Here is a 22,467-nt window from a genome sequence, read left to right on the forward strand (position 1 = left end):
TAAACAGTCAGAAATCCTTCATATATTTTTAAATGTACAATTTTATGTTTCTGTAAAGGCTTTACAAAGGAACAAAATATTTTTACTCTTAGTTCAGTAACTACCATTATTTTTGTACTATAATTGATTTTTAAATGCAAAATATATACAGAGTGTCCCGGAAAATAGTGGGTTCCTTAAAGGTATAGGTAGAAGGCACCATGTAGAACAAAAAACTCTTATAACATTTTTTTCTAAATGCAACCGTTTGACCAAAAAATTACAATGTATTTTGGTAGGCAAATTTAAATCTGACAAATTTAAGCATAGACAGTCCCATAAAGATAGAAGATAGATAGTAAACAGATAGTTTTAAAGAATCCTGTTTAGTGTCAATGCCGAAAATGTTTTCGAATAGTGAGTGTATTACCTATTATGTTATTACCTATGAATAGTGTTTGTGAAAGGTTACTTGAAACATCTATTCGGTATAATAATTATTTTCAAGTAAGTACAACTTAGTTATTTCAGTTCACAAGTAAACAAATTACTGAGACATTATCTGGTGTATTTAAGTTCCACTGTAAACTATTAAAACTATGTAATTCAGTTAAAGCCCTCAGCAATACTCAGCATTCAACCCATTTAAACCTTACTAAATACATAATACTAGTTCAGTTAAAAGATGTGTTTTTATGTTAAAAGATGTGCAATTCGTTTAAAATTATGCAATAGGTATTTCAATACATTTCAAAAGAAAATAATTTTAGTAAACAAATAGTAAATACATAAGTATTACCTACTATTAGGTTGGATTATTTTAAATACTGTTAATCACAATCACAAACGAGTTCTTATTATGTTATTATTCCGTAGTGCGTACGATGTTGCCAGTTTATTAAAATTTCCAAACATTAAAATACAGGTATATGGAAAACAATGTTAACTTTTTTTTGGAAACGGTTAACTTTAGAAAAAAATGGTATAGGACTTTTTTGTTCCAAATTGTGTATTCTCTCCATACCTTAAAGGAACGCACTATTTTTCGGGACACCCTGTATACTCCAGAAATCATAGTTCTGAAATTTCGTCTCGACAATGTGGAATCTGTTTTATTTAAGTTGTTTATGTTATTTGTTCTGTGTTCTTATTAGACCAGGGCATTTAGCACTAAAAACACCGTAATAAATCGATTTTTAAATACAGCACCTAGAGACTTACAACTGTTTGCATTATGTTCAGGATGACGACGTCAGGAAAAAAGTCTGCTAAGAGCCGGTTGTTCGAACGCTAATCAACAATGATTATTATCAAATATTTAATTACTCTCACCAACTGTCAATGTCAACTTTGTTTGGGTTGCTGAAAACATAAATGACTACAATTATGAGACTAGTTAATCAATTAACATAACAATTATCAACATAATCGATTAATAAATCTCATAATTATTGTAATTAATTATGTTTTCAGCAACCCAAACAAAGTTGACATTGACAGTTGGTGACAGTAATGAAATATTTGATAATGATCATTGTTGATTAGCGTTCGAACAACCGGCCCTAAGTATACAAAAATTGGTGGAAATGTTTAATAGCACTTTAAAGTTCATAAAATGCATCCAAAAGTGCATAAACACGTCAAAATAGGTATATTAGAGGCCAGATTTTATTATTCATGGAGTTTCTGGGGTCACTGAATACGAATACATAATCAGAACAGAATCCCCGGAGTACCTGGTGCTCAAGGTTACTGCTAAGGCACGTCATCTGAAGTTACAAGAGTTTTCGGCACTCAACTGATGTAAATAGATTACTCGGATGTTTTTGGGATTGTTGAACATGAATACGTCATCAGAACCGCTCTCCCAGAACACCTGGTGCCCAGGGTCACTGCTGAGGCACATCATCTTCTGGAGTTTCGAGGGTTTCCGTCACTAAATTAATACAAACAGATTACTTGTGGGGTTTTTGGGGTTGCTGAACACGAATATGCATCTGGAATTTTATTTGTTCTGTGTTGTTACATGGGGTATGCGATTTTAAGCACCATCTTAAACAGCTGACTAAAATAAAATATATTGCTTTATTTGCTTAATGAAATTATTGTATTCTATTAATGGGATATGATTGGTTAATATCAGTTGATTGCCTTTTTCGTTGGTTTGGACTTGTTCTAAATTGTATTTTATCAATCTATACCACAACTACAGAACATTTGTAGCAATACAACTACGTGATCAGATACTTACTTACTTTCCGTGTCCGGAACACCAACAACTTTAAATTCTGTATTTCCAATGGTTGGCCACATAGATGGCCCTGTCATTTGCTATAATTAAGTCTTGTTCTGTGCAGGTCTCTCTCATCTCTGTGCATGATAGTAGATGCCGGCTGGTCTGAACCGCGCCACAGTCGCAGGTATCGTCCTCCTGGTATCCCCATTTTTTCAGGTTACTAGCACAACGTGAAACGCCGGTTCTTAGTCTGTTTAGCGCTTTCCAAGTCGGATACGGTAAATTGTGTCCAGCAGCCATTTCCTCCGAGGGAGGAAAATGTGTCGCAGTAGTTGACGCTTGCCATAGGTGTATTCGGCGCGTCTCTGGCGCTTCGGGGATGGATCTTGATGTTTTCAGGAAGCTTTTCCGAGATCTTAGTCTGCTTGGCTGAGTTTGGTGGTCATATAAGGGGTGTCTTCGGTCCGTCTCCTGCTTTTTCCGTTCTACCTCTGACGTGACCTTTCTCCTGATTGGTGGTGGAGCAATTCCAGCAATGGGGTATACCTCTTCGATAGGTGTCGGTTTCAGGCAACCCGATATTATACGGACCGTTTCATTTAGAGCCACGTCGACGTTCTTTGCGTGAGCAGAGTTTGCCCATACTGGTGCTCCAAACTCCGCGGCCGAAAAACATAATGCCAAGGCAGAAGTGCGGAGAGTGTGTGGTTGTGCTCCCCATTTTGTATTAGTTAGCTTGCGGATGATATTATTTCTGGCACTTACTTTCTTCTTAACATCTTGACAGTGGTATCGGTAAGATAGAGTTCTATCCAGACGGACGCCAAGGTATTTTGGCGTCTTGTTGTGTTCCAGCATCTGACCACGCCATTCCACCTCCAGCAACCTTCGGGCATGCTTGTTTCTCAGGTGGAAAGCACATACCTGGGTTTTTGTGGGATTGGGTTTCAGATGGTTTTTATCATAGTATAGAGCTAAGTCTCCCAGGGCATCTGTCAGCTTCACTTCGACTTCATTGAAGGTTCTTCCCTGAGCTGCCACCGCTGTATCATCAGCGTAAATAAATTGCCTTGTTTGTTGGTGTATGGGTTGGTCGTTGGTGTATATGTTGTATAGAAACGGCGCGAGGACACTTCCCTGTGGTAGCCCATTTTTTTGGTCCCTCCACCGACTGTTCTTGGACTGGAGCGTTACGTAGAAGCGTCTATTCTGGAGGAGACATTTCACTAACCTTGTTAGTCGGAAGTCCTTTGTAGTTTCGTAGAGTTTTGCGAGTAGCCGTTGATGGTTAACTGTATCATAGGCGGCAGTTAGGTCTATGAACGCTACTCCTGTTATTTCCTTCCGTTCAAAACCATCTTCAATATGTTGGGTGAGATTAAGAATTTGACTGCAGCAGCACTTTCCGGGTCTGAATCCTGCTTGTTCTGGAATAATTTTAGTCTCCACATATTCTGCGATCCGGTTCAGTATCATTCTTTCAAAGGCCTTGAAAAGGTGGCACAAGAGAGATACAGGTCTAAAACTCTTTGTATCCGCCGGATCCTTCCCTGGTTTTAAGAGGGCTATTACTCTAGCTTTTCTCCAGATTTTGGGGATTTGTAATGTACGGATGCAGCCATTCATCATTTTTACGAGCCACTCTACGGTTTTTAGTCCAAAGTTCTTTATTTGCTCTGTTCGTATGTCGTCCAGGCCAGCCGCTTTATTATCTTTCATTTGATGGATCGCGCCTCTCATCTCCTCTAGACAAAAAGAGGTACCTAGAACATCTCTTTCTTCGTCGATATTCCGTTGAGCTCTCACCTTGTTCTTTCTTGATGTCGTCTTACCGTTCATTAGAAGATGATGGGCTATCTGATCGGGTGTGACTTCTGTCATGTTGACTGCCGGAGCAGCGGGATCGTTGCCAAGATTCCGAATCTTGGCAACGTGATCAGAAACGAACGTGATCAGATGGATCATTTTTATTGAAATTCAGATATTATTTTTGTGTGATTTCTTTTGTGCATATGAATATACTGGAATCTAGTATAGTAGTAGTAACTACACTGGCGAGCAAAAAATTTAGGTCACTAGATGAATTATTTGATGCCTCGGATTTCCTAAACCTGTTGTCCGATTTGAATGATTTTTTTAGTATGTTATAGCGTTATTATTTAAGAATCTTAATGTGTTAATATTGTTGCTAGACAGGTAAATGTCATTTTATACCGGGTGTAACAATCATACTGTGTTTTTCTTAAAGTTCGGAACACTCTGGAATATTATAGCATAGATAAAATATTGAAATTAGAACTCAATTGTAGCCTTAGTCTTTCTTAACATTTTCTTTTTAATTCATTTGCTTATGTTGAATAATAAAAAAGTTAGGTACTTTAACAACTAGCCATGTTCTTCATCAATACAGGGTGTTTCTAAATAAGGGCGACAAACTTTAAACTTAAAATGCTTAATTTCCGTGATACAGAATGTTGAATTTTTTCTTAAAAACTGACGGTTTATTTGTTGCTCTAAAACCGATTGAGATATGCAACTGAAATTTGGTAGGTTTTAAGAGGTAGTTATTGTGCATTGTTTGACATACAATTAAGAATTTTATATTCACCATTGGCGTGCATACAGGATGTATCTAAAATATTTATACCCGTATGCACGCCAATGGTGAACATAAAATTCTTAATTATATGTCAAACAATGCGCAATATCTACCTTTTAAAACCTACCAAATTTCAGTTGCATATCTCAATCCGTTTTAGAGCAACAAATAAACTGTCAGTTGGTAAGAAAACATTCAACATCCCGTATCACGGAAATTAGGCATTTGTGGACATATGTTTATAAAGCAAACAGTCATTATTTTTTCATGTAGAATCGCCCCTTAAAGTTTGTCGCCTTTATTTAGAAACACCCTGTATTGATGAAGAACATGGCTAGTTGTTAAAGTACCTAACTTTTTTATTATCCAACATAACCAAATGAATCAAAAAAGGAAATGTTAAGAAAAACTAAGGCTACAATTGAGTTCTAATTTCAATATTTTATCTATGCTATAATATTCCACAGAGTGTTCCGAACTTTAAGGAAAAACACAGTATGATTGTTACACCCGGTATAAAATGACATTTACCTGTCTAGCAACAATATTAACAGATTAAGATTCTTAAATAATAACGCTATAACATACTAAAAAAAATCACTGAAATCGGACAACAGGTTTAGGAAATCCGAGGCATCAAATAATTCATCTAGTGACCTACATTTTTTGCCCGCCAGTGTATATTAGGATATTCGTCTAGTTAGTCTTGAAATTTAAAGGATTTCTGCCTCTTTCACTGCACAGGAAGATGTTATGAGATGATTTTAATGTACATTATGCTTTTTGTTTTACTATATTTATATACAAACCTTCACTATTTGAACATAAGTAGCAGATACACCTTGTGCTAAAATATGTAAAGGAAAGAGAGGAAGACTGGTAGTACTATCTACGAGTACAGTTACTAAAAAGGAAGTAGCATACGATGAAGAATTATATTAGTCTTCCGATTTGGACTGACTCTTGTTTGGACAACTAGTGTGTAGGTTCATCTCGAAGATACCTTCATCTGGTCAGACTTCTTGTTCATGCTAATCGGTTGCCTCATGAGACAATTCTTTTTAACTTGTCCTTAAGTGCCTTTAAACAATCTCTGAAGCGTTAAATTTAATTGTAATTCTATATACATATTTATTTGTATTAATAGTATTTGTTATTAATAGTATTTATACATAGTATTTGTTTGTAATGTTTATAAATGTTGCGTAATTGTATATTTTTTGTCAATGAGTCTTTGAGATAAACTCACACATTGATCGTCCAATCAAAACACGGTACAAACCCGGAAAACAACTACATAATTGATAATTCGGTCTCTGGTCATGGAAGTCTCCGATTTCATTTCAGATGAAGGTTACAGAAAAAGTAAGGCATCAGTATGCTAGGGTTATACTACATTGTTATCATAAACCTATTTCATAAATGGGAGAAAAAGATACACTTATAAAAGATTTATGTACATTCTAAGGGAGTCACAAAGAGAGGTCAGTGTAATTCAGCTGCTAGACTGGTATCTTATTGAACTAAAATACACTGATGAACATTTTATAATTTGTTTTTCACTTAAATATGGAGGTGTTCTGCAACTAAAACATTCAAACAAAATAGATTTCATATACATAGTTTTTATATAATAAATATTGGTGGAACGGTTATACAAAAACTAGATTTATATAAAGTCTTGTAGTCCAGTACAATCCGACAAGTGAGTGCTGGCGGGTTGCGCGTAGAAAAATTGAAAAGTGGAAGGGATTGCTCATTTCTGTTGCTGTCGGCTAGGAGTTCACGTCATAGTAAATAATATCTACTAACGTAATTTTCAGATCCCAACTAAATTTTTGATACGGCAACCACGCATTTGTGACACCCGCCAGCTCTCGCTTGTCAGATTGTAAACGATCCATAGACGAAAATGCCACTGAACCTCTAAAAATCATAAGAACACGCTGAATTTTGCTTAGAAAGTCGATTTTGGGACCCAAAAGATGCAAAAAAGTTTGCCTCTCCTGGCTTTCCCCTAAAACTACCCCTCGTGCGTAGGGGCGGAAAATGGAAAACATCGATTTATCACAAATCTGTACGTCGTAGAAAAAAATGTTTCAAACTAGAAATACTGTTGAGATAATTTTGACCAAAAATGTTTATTAGCACTTGTTGTGTAGAATGAACCATCCTCTCAGAAGCAACGGTTGAAAAGACCGACGATTTTGAATGTCAGTTTTAAATAAAATTTGTATCAACTCGATGATGAAAATCGACATCTTTTGATCAGTGTCCTATAGACAAAAATCAAAATCATTTGCAATTTTTGCATTTTGCCGTAAATGAAGTCAGTAGAGCTGTTCAATAAATACACGTGCGATTTTTGCTATTTTTTTATTCATGATTCTCGTGAGATCAATAAAATGTATCACTTACAAAGGACCGTCGCTATGGATTTTCCATTTTTAGAGACTAATCTTTAAGACCCATAATAAAGAATTTCGATTTTAAAGTTATGGCAAACAATATGAGGGAGTTTGAAATATGAGTTTCACATTACAAACAATCTAAAATGTTTATAACTGCTTCTTTTCGATTGAACTTCAGCGACAAATTCCACCCAATGCCGTTTTCGTGGAATCATTTCCAGTGACGCGAGATCGTTTGTAATCTCTGCTTCTTCTTCTTCTCTCTTGTATGTAGGCTTTAAAGCCTGTTTTTTCTTCAATATTAGCCTCCTAAATTGTTTAAATTATCGCACCATCTTTTTCTTGGTCTGCCAATACTTATTCGTCTATTTGGTGACTTATCTCCTGCTATTCGTACTATCCTATCCTCTGCCATTCTACTAATGTGTTCGTTCCACTCCTGTTTCCGTTTTGTCACCCATCCATTTATATCTTCTACATTGCATGATCTTCTTATGTTTTCGCTTCTCTCCCTATCCAACAGACTTTTTCTTGGTATTCGTCACAGTATTTTCATCCCTGTTGTTTCTAGTAGTCGTCTCATTTTAGATGTGTCAGGTCTTGTCTCCGCCGTGTATGCCAGTATAGGTCTAATTACTGCTTTATAGAATCTTGCTTTTGTGTCTTGTCTTAGGTGTTTGTTCTTCCAGATTGTGTCATTAAGTGTGTCTTCCTCTTCAACATCTCCGTAACTGATTATAGGTATCTATTGGTTTGTAATGTGAAAGTTTAAATTTAGCATTTTTAGCCATATCTCAAATGACTCATATTTGTCAAAAACTTAAAATCGAAATTTCATGTTATAGATTTTGAAGAATATCAATAATCGCTTCAAGCGTTGTCTCTGAAAGAACAGTTCTTCAATTCTCAGATCATTGCCGACTGTACCTGAAAATATTAAAAGTAGTAGATTCTGTCAGGTAGAGGTTGAAATCTCTATACATATGCATTCAAACTGCTGCCACCAAAGAAATGAAATAAGATTTATTTAACCCAAATCATGTAGACGTGCTAAATGTCCTTCCGTATAATAAATGTGAAATGTAAGGAAACAATGAGAAACAATTCGGTTTCAGGGAAGGATTTAAACAACATAGTAGGTCAAGGAGAAGGTGACTTGATGAAGATGATAAAAAAGAGAAAACTTGAATATCGGAATCATCGACGGAAAAGAGGAATTGGTAGGAAGAAATATTCTTCTTCTTCTTCTAAAGGTGCCTATCTTCTGGAGATGTTGGCGACCACATTGACCCATCTTACTCTATTTACGGCAGCTCGAAATAGATCAGTTGACGTTAGACCAGTCCACTTTCTAAGATTGGCCAGCCAGGATATACGTCTACGTCCAGGGCTTCTCCTACCCTCAATCTTGCCTTGTAGAATCAACTGTTGCAGTCGGTATTTTTCATTACGCATAATGTGGCCGAAGTAAGCCAATTTTCTGTTCTTTACGGTGTTAACCACTTCTTTGTCTTTTCTTAGGCTCTGGAGAATAGTTCTATTAGTTGTGTGGTGTATATATGAGACCCTCAACATACGTCGGTAGCACCACATTTCAAACGCCTCTAACCGTTTTATGGCATCTTCTGTCAGGCTCCAGCTTTCAACTCTGTAGAGGAGGACACTAAAGATGTAACATCTAAGAATTCTTATGCGTACATTGATACTTAAAGACAAGTTGCACAGAATTTTCCTAAGACTGTTAAAAGAGCTTCTGGCTTTTGCAATACGAGTTCTTATTTCGTAGCTATGATCCCAGGTATCCTTAATGTTGCAGCCGAGATAGCATATTTTCTGTACTCTCTCTAGGGGTGTATTGTTTACGGTAATTTGGGCGTTTATGTTGGTGTTTTTACTAATGATCATTATTTTTGTCTTCTTACAGTTTAGTTTTAGGCCGTATTTGTTACATGCTTCTACAACATTATCCATGATCCTTTGGAGCCCCTGCGCACTATCTGCCAGCAATACTGTATCGTCTGCATATCTAATATTATTTATAAGTTGTCCATTTCCTGCAATACCTTCTTCTGTTCGTCCAAGGCCTCTCTAAAGATGTTTTCAGAGTATATGTTAAATAATGCTGGTGACAGTATGCAACCCTGTCTAACTCCTTTTTCGACTGTGAAGATTTTGGACAGTTCATTTTCGAATCGAACTGTTGCTTTTTGTTGGAAATATAAGTTTGAGACGAGTCTTATATCCTTACCATCGAGTCCTGATGATTTTAGGATATCGATTAGTTTTCGATGTTTTCATTCCAATAAATATTCGTGGCTCCGAAACCTTCGTCAATTGACTGGCTTTTCAGCAGATGAATTGTTACGAGCCATATCGGCAAATTGTCAAGGAAGCTACCAACTCCTAAAAGAAGATAATACATGTGTAAGGTCTTCAGAAATTTTAAATTAATTAAAACTCAAAATTAAACTGTTTAATATAAAAAAACAAGATTTTTATAACCCTTCCACCAATGTTTATGATCATTTTTTACTTAATTTATCATGCTGGAGATAGGATTAAACCTCATTATTTTCGACAACAGTATCCAAAGCACAGAAGTCATAACGCACAACATAACTCCTCCCCAACCTAAATCTAGAGACCAAGAAGTCGTAAACACTCTGGCGGGTAATAAGTCTTTTACTCCCCTGCCCCCGGTGGGGCTGACGACTCCGTCCACCGTTCCCTCGGACTCGTCCATGTGGGGGCGGCTGTGGAGTCTCTTGAAATGGATGATAGTCAACGTGAAAAGCGCAAAAGAGGCTATAACAAATAGATAGGTTATTACTGCCATTTTTGTTCAACGTTTCAATCAATTAATTTATCAATACATAAAATCTATAAAATGTAGATTACTTGACAATATTAATAGTTTCACATAGATTTAATTTTATAAGCTTGAAAAATCTATTAAATAACTTGGAAATCTATAATCTGGGTGTGGTTTGAAATTTCCAATGTTTTAATTTTAAATGAAAGTGCATAACTTCAAGAATACCCTCTGAAATTTCAGATTAATCGGAGTAAAATTACCAGAGATACAGCATCTTGAATATTCCTACCTTCGACTCGATTTGCCGCGGTTTAGCGCCAGCACGCTTGAGCTTAGTGAGAAACGTTCAACAACTGTTCCACTTCTCTTTTGTAGATTACTCCGCGATTTAAAAACATATCCCGGTTTGCATCACTTTACGATTTGATAGACAAAAATGAAGACGAAGTTATCAAAGCGTTAAACGCGTTTTTCTCGAAACTAGTTTTTCAAAGTGTAAAACAAACACATTGTAGTAAATGAAACAGAACAGAGCACGTAAGTCGCGGTGGAGGTTTAGCGCGATGCCATCCAGGAGGTTTACATCGATGCTTTTGAAAATAAAATGAGTTTGTTTTACATGGATGTCTACTGCGCGGCCTATAATGATGCTTCCCTGTGATTGGTCCGTTCGAAGCCAAGTTGTCATTACCTGTGCTATCTGAGTTGGTACTTTTTATAATATAATCCCTTTTGTGTATTCAGTTCATTTTTGAATTTCTAAAGTAATTAAATTCAGTAAATTTTTGAAACATGAAGGAGGCAGTGGCGGCTCATGGCCTTGGAGACAGGGTCGGCAAGGTTTTTTTGTCTCCTCATATAGGTATACCATCAAACTAAAAGGCTTAAATCATCATAGGAGATTTTGTTGTTTTTTGTTTTTTTATTTGATGTACTTGACATTCTCTCTTGTTTCATGGTGTTTCGACAATACGTGTTGATTCTTTTGAGACAAGATAAATCCCGTTTATTTGAGGCAGAAATTGGTGGTGGTGGTGATAAGAAAATTGATGAACAGTTTGTTATAATGAATTGCAGTACATTACTACATAGAATTATACATACATATTTTGTAACTTATCCCACTTTCTGAAAATATTTGGATCGGCATAATTTTTAAGTACCTAACTTGTTATAATAAATATCTTGGAAATTCTTTGGCGAAGGTAACTTTTAAATTTTGAATCGTCAAAGAGGTCAAAAATTTGCAAAATCTTCAAAATTCGAAAAACGAGTATCTATTTGCATATATTAGTAGGTATCCAAAATTTCAAGATATACCTACTCGTTTTTCGAGAGATGCATCATGTTGTTGTCCTTTTTGGGATGGTTCGGAAATATCAAACGAATCCAAAATGTCACTGCGTATATATTGGAAACTACTATCATTACGAAAATCTCTGAGATTTTGCACCAGCTTTCGTATTCTATTTTTTGAATAAATAATGTCAGTTGACTGATTTTGAACAATAATGAATATCTTGGCAAACTATGTCTTAAAAATATGTAAAAGAATATTAAAAGAGTAATTATTTAATAAAGTTCTCAAACCGATTGCTTCACGGATCGAGGTATCACCAATTTCAAAATCGTCGCCTTCGATAATAAAATCAAAAACTTCCAAAAGCTGTTCACGAAAATCTGTTACAGATACTAAAACTACCAGAGATAATCTGCTTAGATAAAACTAATCGAGATTTAAAATTTCATCGCGTCTGACAAACTGTTCGCTTTTTTTTTTCGAAACAAATTTGTTCTAAAGCAGTAATCCGTTTAGGTGAGCTAAACTGGCAAGGAAAGACGATATTCTTTATTTTTTTACACGTATCATGCAAAACTAAATTCATTATATGCGCATAATAGTGAGTAAATAAAGCTTGTGATGCAATATGTAGTTTTAACTTTTGACTGGAGACCATTCAATTCACCACACATCACAGCAACGCCGTCATAAGATTGCCCCAGTTTGCCCTACCAATTTATTTTTTATATCAAAAAATTTTAATCTGTTCTTTAAAACACCAAAAATATATTCTGCCTTATTGCTTTTACTCACGTCTCTAAAACCTAAAAACCTCTCATAAATATTACCACGTAACGCGTATCGAACAACAATAATTGATAATTGTGAATGACATAATAATCAGAAGTTTCATCTACTTCCAGCGAAAAGCAAATGGTTTTCTAAATCTCAGATTCAATAACGTTATTCAAAATGTAACTATTTGATTAGGTATATGTATTAGTTCATTCTGTATTACGAATACACTTCGAATCAGAAAGTAAATATTTCTAAAACAATTTCATTATTTTCTCTATAATTACTTTGATTTTTAACAAATGCTTCGATCCATCATGTCCACTAAATGATAATTCCTGACAACTTAAAAAAATTACAATATCAATTAAACGACGTAAAACGGCGTGATTATTTTTGACAATTTCTGCCGATGCGATCTGGCGATGCCAAATGAAACACCGACCGGCAGATTTAAATATGCTGTACCTGCCTACGGAGAGAATGTATGTTCGCTTGCTCATTGACTTGTTATTTCGTTGAGTTTTACGCGTAAATCGTCAAGCTACGGAGTGCTACGGATGAGTTAGGTACGGCTAGCCGAAAAGTCAGATGAATGGCTCGGATCATTCATTTTTTGAAAAGTCTGTTATGCGCAGGGATCACTTAACGCTCAGATTGATCAAATCCTTTTAAAAACGATGAATAAAATTTAGTCTGTATTATCTGACAGATTTTTTTTACTTCACAGATACAAATATTTAAAAAATCTATCTATATAAATGTGTGGGTCGGCACTGCCGACCCTGACCGGCCGCCACTGGAAGGAGGATCTGATTATTTACAGCTAACATTTCATCACTATCATCACTTGACTGACACAACGTCGCAAAAGCACAGTCTTTTTGTTATTAAAATTTCATTAAACTACTTCACTTGATAGTGGTTCTAGCTCGACTGGCAGCGCAGGTGACCTCCTTGCTATGTGCTGTCGACATCGACCGCGACTTAACTAGTAGCATCCACCTCGACCTACACCTCCACCTCGACCCACTTGTTCTGTTCTTACCCTAAGAATTTGACACCGTTGGCTTGTGTTTTTCAATATTTTGCCTTAAATTTTTTTGAATATTCTTTGAATTGTACTGATGTGTATTTAATTTAAAAATAAAATATTTCTACCGTAGTTTAAAAAAAAATACAAAAATGTCTTTTAAAAGACATGAAAAATCAATCTTTGAAATAAATGACGAAAGTGCAATCCTATTAATATAATAATGCGAATATCAAGTATTTCTTCAGGTGTAATTATTCATACCGGGTGGTGAATTGGAAAGCGGGCCATAGGAAACTCAATGTAAAATTCTAAACTGTTGAATTCCTGCTTCCCTAATTATTTTACATCAAAAGTCATAAGAAACTATTTGTAGAGAATTGAAATCTGTATTGAAAACAACTGTTAATATTGTTCTACGAACAATAATTATTCAAAATTTTGTAAAAATAGAATACATTTTTCAGAGTAATACGCCAAAGTTAGGCCACACGCAATACCATAATGTGTATAAGGTTGCATTTGTTGACAAAAAATTTATTATAATATTAACAATTTGAAATGTCAATTTTTTTATTTATTTTATCACTTATTGTTTAAAACACAATAAAGTTGATAAGATACCCTTGGTTAAGGAGAAGTATTAATAATAAAGATATCTTCTTCAGTCAATAATGTGCTCACTGTCAGTTAAATAGTAACGTGTGGCCTAACATGCCCACACATACCTACTGCGGTAAATACATTATACTTTTTCAAAATTTTGGAATGTGTTTAAATCGTAGAACAATTGTAACTTCTGTTTCTAATACAGATTTCAATCCTCTACAAATAACTTCTCATGACTTTTGATGTAACATAATTAGGGAAGCAGAAATTCAACAGTTTAGAATTTTACATTGAGTATCCTATGGCCCGTTTTCCGATTCACCACCCTGTATAGTATGGTATAGTTAGACCCAAACCCAGACATCCAAAGTGAAAGTTATCCTCCAACACCAAATTGTTCTATATGGTCCACATAATGTTCAGAAAAAAGCCACACCATTTTGAGCGTCGGGTTTGGGGGGGGGAGAGGGGGGAGAAATCTGTAAATTCGTAGTTTTTTACGTTTTTCGTCAATATTTCTAAAACTAAGCGGTTTAGCATGAACAACCTTCTACACAAAATTTTTCTACATTAAATTTGAAATAAAAAAGTCCTATGCATAACCCTTCTAAAATGAACGGTTCCAAAGTTACGGGGGTAGTATAGTATAATTGGTCCACAAAAAGGCCTAACCCAGACATCCAAAGTAAAAGTTTTCCTTCAACACCAAATTGTTATATATGGTCCACATATTGTTCAGTAAAAAGTCACACCATTTTGAGCGTCCGCTTTGGGGGGGGGGGAGATGGGGGAGAAGTTGGTAAATTAGTAGTTTTTTACGTTTTTCGTCAATATTTCTAAAACTATGCTTTAGCGTAAGGAATGTTCTATAGAAAAATATTCTACATAAAATTTAAAACAAAAAAGGTTCTATACATAATTGTTATAAAATCAACGGTTCCAGAGTTACGGAGGGTGAAAAGTGGAGGTTTTCGATACTTTTTATATTTACCGATTTCTCCCCCCCCCCCCTCCCCAAACCCGACGCTCAAAATAGTGTGATTTTTTTCTGAACATTATGTGGACCATATAGAACAATTTGGTGTTGGAGGATAACTTTCACTTCGGATGTCTGGGTTTTTGGTATAGTTATATCTATCATAAATATTGTCCAAAAAATATAAAAAGTATCGAAAACCTCGACTTTTCACCCTCCGTAACTCTGGAACCGTTGATTTTATAACAATTATGTATAGAACATTTTTTGTTTTTAATTTCATGTAGAACATTCTTGTATATAACATTGTTTACGCTAAAGCATGGTTTTAGAAATATTGACGAAAATCGTAAAAAAACTACTAATTTACCGGCTTCTCTCCCATCTCTAGTGTTGCCAGGTCCGATTTGTTTTTAATCGGTACATAAGCAAAAACATATCGGGATTTAGGGTTGTAGATCGGGACAAATAAACAACAATGACCGTATTGGAGTGTAATTTTCAGAGTTAACTCCCAATTGCATGAAAATCTGGTTTTAGGTTCTACTTACTGTCTACTTCAAAGTTGAACTTGTGCCGTTGGTTGCTTTTACTTGGGGGGTGACAGTTACAGTTACCCCTGTTCGGGGGTAAAAAAACGCACGTTTAAAGTAAGTCCCAAAATGGATTAAATGACTAACTCTAAAAAACTTTTGTTCTATATAATTTTTAAACTAAGTCAATACTTTTCGAGTAATTTTATCGAAAAAAATATTTTTAGAAAAAATGTAGCTTTTAAAAAAGCAAAAAAATTATATGTTCAGAAAGTCTATAAAACCAGTAAAAGCAAAGTTGTAGCTCATCGAAAATACGTTCTTATTCGTCAAATTCCAAATCGAATTTTTCAACTTGAAATAACCAAAAAATTAAGCAATTTTCGGGCAAAACCTATTAAAAATTTTTAAAGTGTTTAAAAATATCTTTAATTTTGTTGTATATGAAAGTCTCTAGTAGTTTTAAAACTAAGCGAGTTACGCTCAAATTAAAGTTGGCTCCTTTTTTTGGTAAAAAAAATCGTGAAAATCTCCCCCTATTAAATTTAGCACCGTAAATAAAATTAATCGTTCCCCTTTACTATTTACTTTATATGTGTATTGTTTATACAATCTGTAAGGTTTACCGGTTCGGAGTGCTTAGTTTTGAAAAAAAAAAATTTATAGTAAAAATAAATTTTTTCTAAAATATTGGAAAATGCCTTTTTTTAAAATAATTTAAAAAGTATTAGGGATATTAAAAATCTCAAGGAGTAAAAAGTAGGTAGGTTTTGCTTTTATAAATATTGATTCATTTTGGTTTTCTGTAAGACAAAAATTGGTTAAAATTGGTTGTTCATATTTTGCATAAACCCGTGATTAGTGACTCGTTTAGGCCCTTTCAATCATGTAAAAAATATATAAGTAAAGTAAATTGTTTGTAAAGCGGTAACGACTAATTTCATTTGGGGTGCTAAATAGGACCAAAAAAAGGAGTTAACTTGATTTTGAGTATAAATCGCTTAGTTTTGATGTTAGAAACTTTTTTAAAACATAAACATAAAGCTTTATTAGAAAAGTTTTAATTGGTTTTCCCGAAAAGTGCTTCATTTCTTGGTTATTTCACGTTGAAATATTTGATTTGGAATTTGACGAATAAGAACGTATTTTTCATGAGCTACAACTTTGCTTTTGCTGGTTCTATAGACTTTAGGAGTTCACATTTTTTTTCATTTTTTTATATTATGCTATATTTTTGCTAAGAATATTTTTTTCGATCAAATACTTTTTGAGTTATTTGTGAAAATCTCCTGAAAACATGATTTTTTTGTCGAAAAATAAACATTTTCAATCGTAAATAACTCGAAAAGTATTAACTAAGTTAAATTCTATAGAACTAAAATTGCTTAAAATTAGTCAATTTTTCCAACTCCGCACTTATTTTAAGCGCGCGGTTTTTCACCCCCAAATACCTATCGGGGGATGACTGTCACCCCCCGAGTAAAAGCAACCGATGGCGCACAAGCCGTCCAAATCCGTTTTCATGCAATTCGGAGTTGATCCTGAAAATTACACGGTATCGCCGTATCTTCCCGTTCATGTACTGGACTACAAGGTGTTTCTAGAATCTGTATTTAATCCTACATAATAATAATAATCGGACGAAATTACAAAAAAAAATCGTAGATTTAGCAAATTATTTATTTTTCATTAAAATTATATTGTTCATTCGATTTTGCCGCTTTTAGGAATGCCTTGTTTTTATAAGATATTTATAAAATTCACTGCAAGTCCTCCTGAAATTGGATTTCGTGGGTGAAAATCGGGACATTTAGTGTCCCGATCAGGTACAAATCGGTATGCGTCCCCAGACCCCTGAAAATCGGGACGTCCCGCGCAAATCGGGACACCTGGTAACGCTACCCATCTCCCTCCCAAACCGGACGCTCAAAATGGTGTGACTTTTTACTGAACAATGTGTGGACCATATAGAACACTTTAATGTTTTAGGAAAACTTTTACTTTGGATGTTTGGGTTAGGCCTTTTTTTGGACCAGTTATACTATACTACCTCCGTAACTTTGGAACCATTCATTTTAGAAAGATTATGCATAGGGCCTTTTTTATTTCAAATTTAATGTAGAATAATTTTGTATAGAGGGTTGTTCATGCTAAACCGCATAGTTTTAGAAATATTGGCGAAAAACTTAAAAACTACGAATTTAACGATTTCTCACCCCTCTCTCCCCCCCCCCAAACCCGACGCTCAAAATGGTGTGACTTTTTTCTGGACATTGTGTGGACCATATAGAACAATTTGGTGTTGAAGGATAACTTTCGCTTTGGATGTCTGGGTTATGCCATCTTTTGGATTAACTATACTATACTAATAATAATCAATGACATAATTCTAATAATGTAAAATTCCATTTCCTCTAAGTTAACCACATAAGGAGTTATAGTCTTCCCTAATAATTAATTATTGTTTCTCCATAGGTTCTATCTTCGAGCAGCTGTAATCTAACATTAACCCCCATCGCATTTCTTGTTTAAGCGTCTCCCACCAAGTCTTATTTGCTAGTGTATTCCGTATTCCTAGAAAAAATGGTTAACTTCTTTAGTCTTCCTCTTCTACTACTACTCCTTCCAGTAACTTGCAACTTAGCGATTGTTTATTTTGGGTGATTATCATCTCAGTGTTGAACGTGCACTAACCATCTTAACCCATACTCTTTCATTTCGGCGGCAGTTGATTCCGCCTGTAGACCTCCGGTAATATATACATATTGATTTTTTTTTCATTTTGTCACAACTTTTTCATGTCAGCTACATGCTTTGTTCTTCCTTATTTTTGACTGTCAATTCAGTGCCATACATCATAACTGGTCTTATGGCAATTTTATGGATTTTCCTTTCAGTTTCCTTGGAATCCTTGTCGCACAACACATCTCTCGCCTCCTTCCATTTCATCCATTCTGCTCTAAGGCTACTGCATGCATGCTTCTTCATCTATTTTCGCGTTACTGCGGAATAGGGACCTAGTTTATTAACACTCTTACTTTTCACAAAGTTGCAGCCGTTGCTCTAAATCCACTTCAGGATTCACTTCACTAGTTTGGTAACTAATAATTGATTCGACTGATAACGGAGGCTCCATTGTTTGTATAAATAAAAAAAATTGTTTTATATATATATATATATATATATATATATATATATATATATATATATATATATATATATATATATATATATATATATGTATATATATATATATATATATAATGTTCGGAAAGGTTTCCGCGGTTAATACAATGAAACTTAAAGCTAAAATCAATATCAACAAAAGAATTAATATTAAAATTAAACTCACCAGGCTTCCGGGTTGAACCGCGTCGTTGGTTTCTAGGCCGAGCTTTCGACGTCCTCTCTGACGTCATCTTCAGGGCTTCCGGGGTCTCAGTCTCCTGAGGCTCCAGACACTACACTCACTACTCACTACTTCACTACTCACTGCAATACTGTTGTTGCTGACGCTGGGGCGGTCATTTATACCGTGGACTGGTGTGACTGACGTGGCTGTCGATGACGTGGCGGAGTGGGAATTAGCGCGAAGACGATTTGGAGAGGCGCGAAGATTTTTGACGGCGGGAATTGTATTTGTAGATGGAGCGGACGATGTTTTCTTTAGGAGGGGTCTCCAAGTCGAAGGTAAACGGATGCCGTCATCTCTTTTATTGAGACAATTTGGCCGTTTTTCGATTTCTATGGCTTCTCGGATAATTCTTTGTTTATAGAAGCGGATGGGGGCTATGGTTCTGGAGTGTTCAAAGTCAATTTTGTGACCTGTATGAAGATGGTGTTGGCCTAGGGCTGAAACTGAATCGGAATTGCGAACAGATATGGAATGTTCATAAATCCTATTTTGGATTCTACGATTGGTTTGTCCTATGTAAGATCGGGGGCAGTCTGCACAAGGAATTTCATAAACTCCGTGTTGTTCATTTGGAATGTTGTCTGTCCGACACAACTGTCCGACACAACCTTTGGCAAAATATCTAGCCAAAACTCTTCAACCTTTCGCCGAAAATGCCTCATCTTTCGTCAAAAATTCTTTTCATTTCATCGAACTTCTCAAACAATATCCTATCTCACCCTCAGACATTCTAGTAAGTTTCGACATCGTTTCACTTTTTACTAACATTCCTATAGATGACACCCTAAATATTCTGGAAACGAAACACAGTATCCAGCAAGACCACTTATCTCTCATTAAACATTGCATGTCCAACACTTATTTCATCTTCCAAAATCAATTCTACAGACAAATAAATGGTGCCCCAATGGGCTCACCACTCTCTCCAGTAATTGCTAATATCTTTATGGAAGATTTTGAGACCCGAGCACTATCCACATCTACGCTCAAACCCACATGTTGGCTACGATATGTTGACGATACATTCGTCATTTGGCCCCACGGCAGGGATGCTTTAGCGTCTTTTCAGACCCATCTGAATGGTATACATCCCAGTATCCAGTTCACGATGGAGATGGAGACTGACTCATCCTTACCGTTTCTCGACGTTCTTATTAAGAAGAACCAATCACAAGGTTTTCATCACTCTGTTTATCGAAAACCCACCCATACCAACCGCTACTTGCATGGCAACTCTCATCACCCACCTTCTCAAATTAATTCAGTCATTAATACTCTTGTCTCCAGATCAATCCGTCTTTCCGATGATGCAAGTAGATCTACTGAACTCTCTTCTTTAAAACAAGCCCTCATCCAAAACGGTTACCGCGAAAATCACATCGATAGGAGCATCCATAAACTTCAATCTCCCGCTCAATCACAACCCAAAGAGTCAGATCCTGATCACACGAAAGCTTTTCTTCCCTATATCAAAGGTGTTACTGACAAAATCGACAGAATTCTTAAACCACGAGGAATAAAAACAGTATTTACCCCCCAACAAAAACTTTCATCTCTTGTCCGACCCGTCAAAGACAACATTCCAAATGAACAACACGGAGTTTATGAAATTCCTTGTGCAGACTGCCCCCGATCTTACATAGGACAAACCAATCGTAGAATCCAAAATAGGATTTATGAACATTCCATATCTGTTCGCAATTCCGATTCAGTTTCAGCCCTAGGCCAACACCATCTTCATACAGGTCACAAAATTGACTTTGAACACTCCAGAACCATAGCCCCCATCCGCTTCTATAAACAAAGAATTATCCGAGAAGCCATAGAAATCGAAAAACGGCCAAATTGTCTCAATAAAAGAGATGACGGCATCCGTTTACCTTCGACTTGGAGACCCCTCCTAAAGAAAACATCGTCCGCTCCATCTACAAATACAATTCCCGCCGTCAAAAATCTTCGCGCCTCTCCAAATCGTCTTCGCGCTAATTCCCACTCCGCCACGTCATCGACAGCCACGTCAGTCACACCAGTCCACGGTATAAATGACCGCCCCAGCGTCAGCAACAACAGTATTGCAGTGAGTAGTGAAGTAGTGAGTAGTGAGTGTAGTGTCTGGAGCCTCAGGAGACTGAGACCCCGGAAGCCCTGAAGATGACGTCAGAGAGGACGTCGAAAGCTCGGCCTAGAAACCAACGACGCGGTTCAACCCGGAAGCCTGGTGAGTTTAATTTTAATATTCTTTTGTTGATATTGATTTTAGCTTTAAGTTTCATATATATATATATATATATATCAATTGGTTTTAAAACGTCTTGCGACGTTGTCCGATGCCTAATTTCCATGACACTCTATCATCCCATTGGCCCTCTCTAAGATCTCTTGCGCTCATCGCCTTCGTTACTCCCTCTCTCCAAGATTTCTTGGGTCTTCCTCTCTTTCTGCGGTTTGGTGGTACCCCTTGCATAATTATTTTAGTTAGTCTTGAGTTATCCATCCTCTGGACGTGTCCGTACCATATCAGCTGTTTTCTTTCTATGTCTGTTGTTAGAGAGCCGTCAACCCCCATTCGCTGTCTTATCTCATCATTACGTATTCTCTCTCTGCGTGACACTCCTACTGATCTTCTAAAAGCGTCCATTTCTACTGCCTCCAGTTTTCTTCTGTTGTTTTCGGTTATCCGCCAAGTTTCTGCTCCGTACAATAGACTGCTTTTAATAAGAGATTCGTAGATATTGTGTTTTCTTCTTTTTCCTATTTCATGATTCCACAGTACGCTGTTTAGACAACCTATTGTTTTTCTGGATTGTGTTATTCTTCTCTTTATTTCTTCATCATCTTTCCCCGTTGTGTCAAAAACGATTCCTAGATATGTGTAATGGTCGCAGGGCATGATGATTTCATTATTTTCTAATGTGATGTTCGATAGTTCGGTACCTATTGGCAGGTATGTATTTTGTTTTTTCTGTATTAATTTCTAGTCCCCACTTTCTATATTCTTCTTGTAATTTCCTTGCCATGTACTCTAAATCATCTTTATCGTTTGCTATAACAACCTGGTCATCAGCAAACTGCAATGTATATAAGCAAATCTCTCCAAGGTCTACGCCCATGCCTCTGCATTTTCGTTTCCACTCTTTCAATGCCTTTGCAACATATATTTTAAATACGGTCGGTGATACACAACACCCCTGACGTAGACCTTTATTAACCAGGAAGCTTTGCGATAATCTGTTTCCAGTTTTTATTTGTGATGTTGACCCTTCATACAATTTTCTTAAGGCTTTTATTAAGGTGACACTAATATTCGTCTGTCGTAACACGTTCCAGAGTTTGTTTACAGGAACTGTATCGTACGCCTTCTGCAAGTCAATAAACATGAGGTGGGTTTCTTGATTTGTGCTTAATTTTTTTTCTATGAGTTGTTTGAGGCAGAAGATATTATCAGTACAGCTTCTTCCTGTTCGAAAACCGGATTGTTCTTCTTCCTCTTGGTCTTTGTACTCCTTCTCAATGCGGTCTCTAATTATTCGTCCATACAAACGGCTGAATGTACTAGTCACTGATATCCCTCTATAGTTTTCACATTTAAGCTTATCTCCTTTCTTATGGATCGACGAAATATAAGCAATTTTCCACTCGTCGGGTACGGGAGAACCATTTATAAATTGATTTATGCACCAAGTGACGGTTTCAAACAATTTTTGTGATCCACATTTTATTAGTTCGGCTGGGATATCCCCTGGTCCTGGAGACCTACCGTTTTTCAGTTCTTTTATAGCTTTTC

General features: G+C 36.0%; 2 protein-coding genes across 3 annotated transcripts in view; one reads left to right on the plus strand and one right to left on the minus strand.

Moving 5' to 3' along the window:
- The window catches only part of LOC126884622 (protein HGV2), a 100,327-nt gene that overhangs the window by 5,373 nt on the left and 72,487 nt on the right, over nt 1-22,467 (plus strand). The gene's annotated exons all lie outside the window — the stretch shown is intronic.
- LOC126884623 (uncharacterized) overlaps nt 9,759-22,467 on the minus strand; it is a 54,312-nt gene continuing 41,603 nt past the window's right edge. The window contains exon 6 of the mRNA XM_050650683.1: nt 9,759-10,030. Coding sequence (XP_050506640.1) covers nt 9,759-10,030 — 272 coding nt within the window. The remainder of the gene's footprint in view (nt 10,031-22,467) is intronic.

This window comes from Diabrotica virgifera, chromosome 5, assembly GCF_917563875.1.
Source record: "Diabrotica virgifera virgifera chromosome 5, PGI_DIABVI_V3a".
NCBI lineage: Eukaryota > Metazoa > Arthropoda > Insecta > Coleoptera > Chrysomelidae > Diabrotica > Diabrotica virgifera.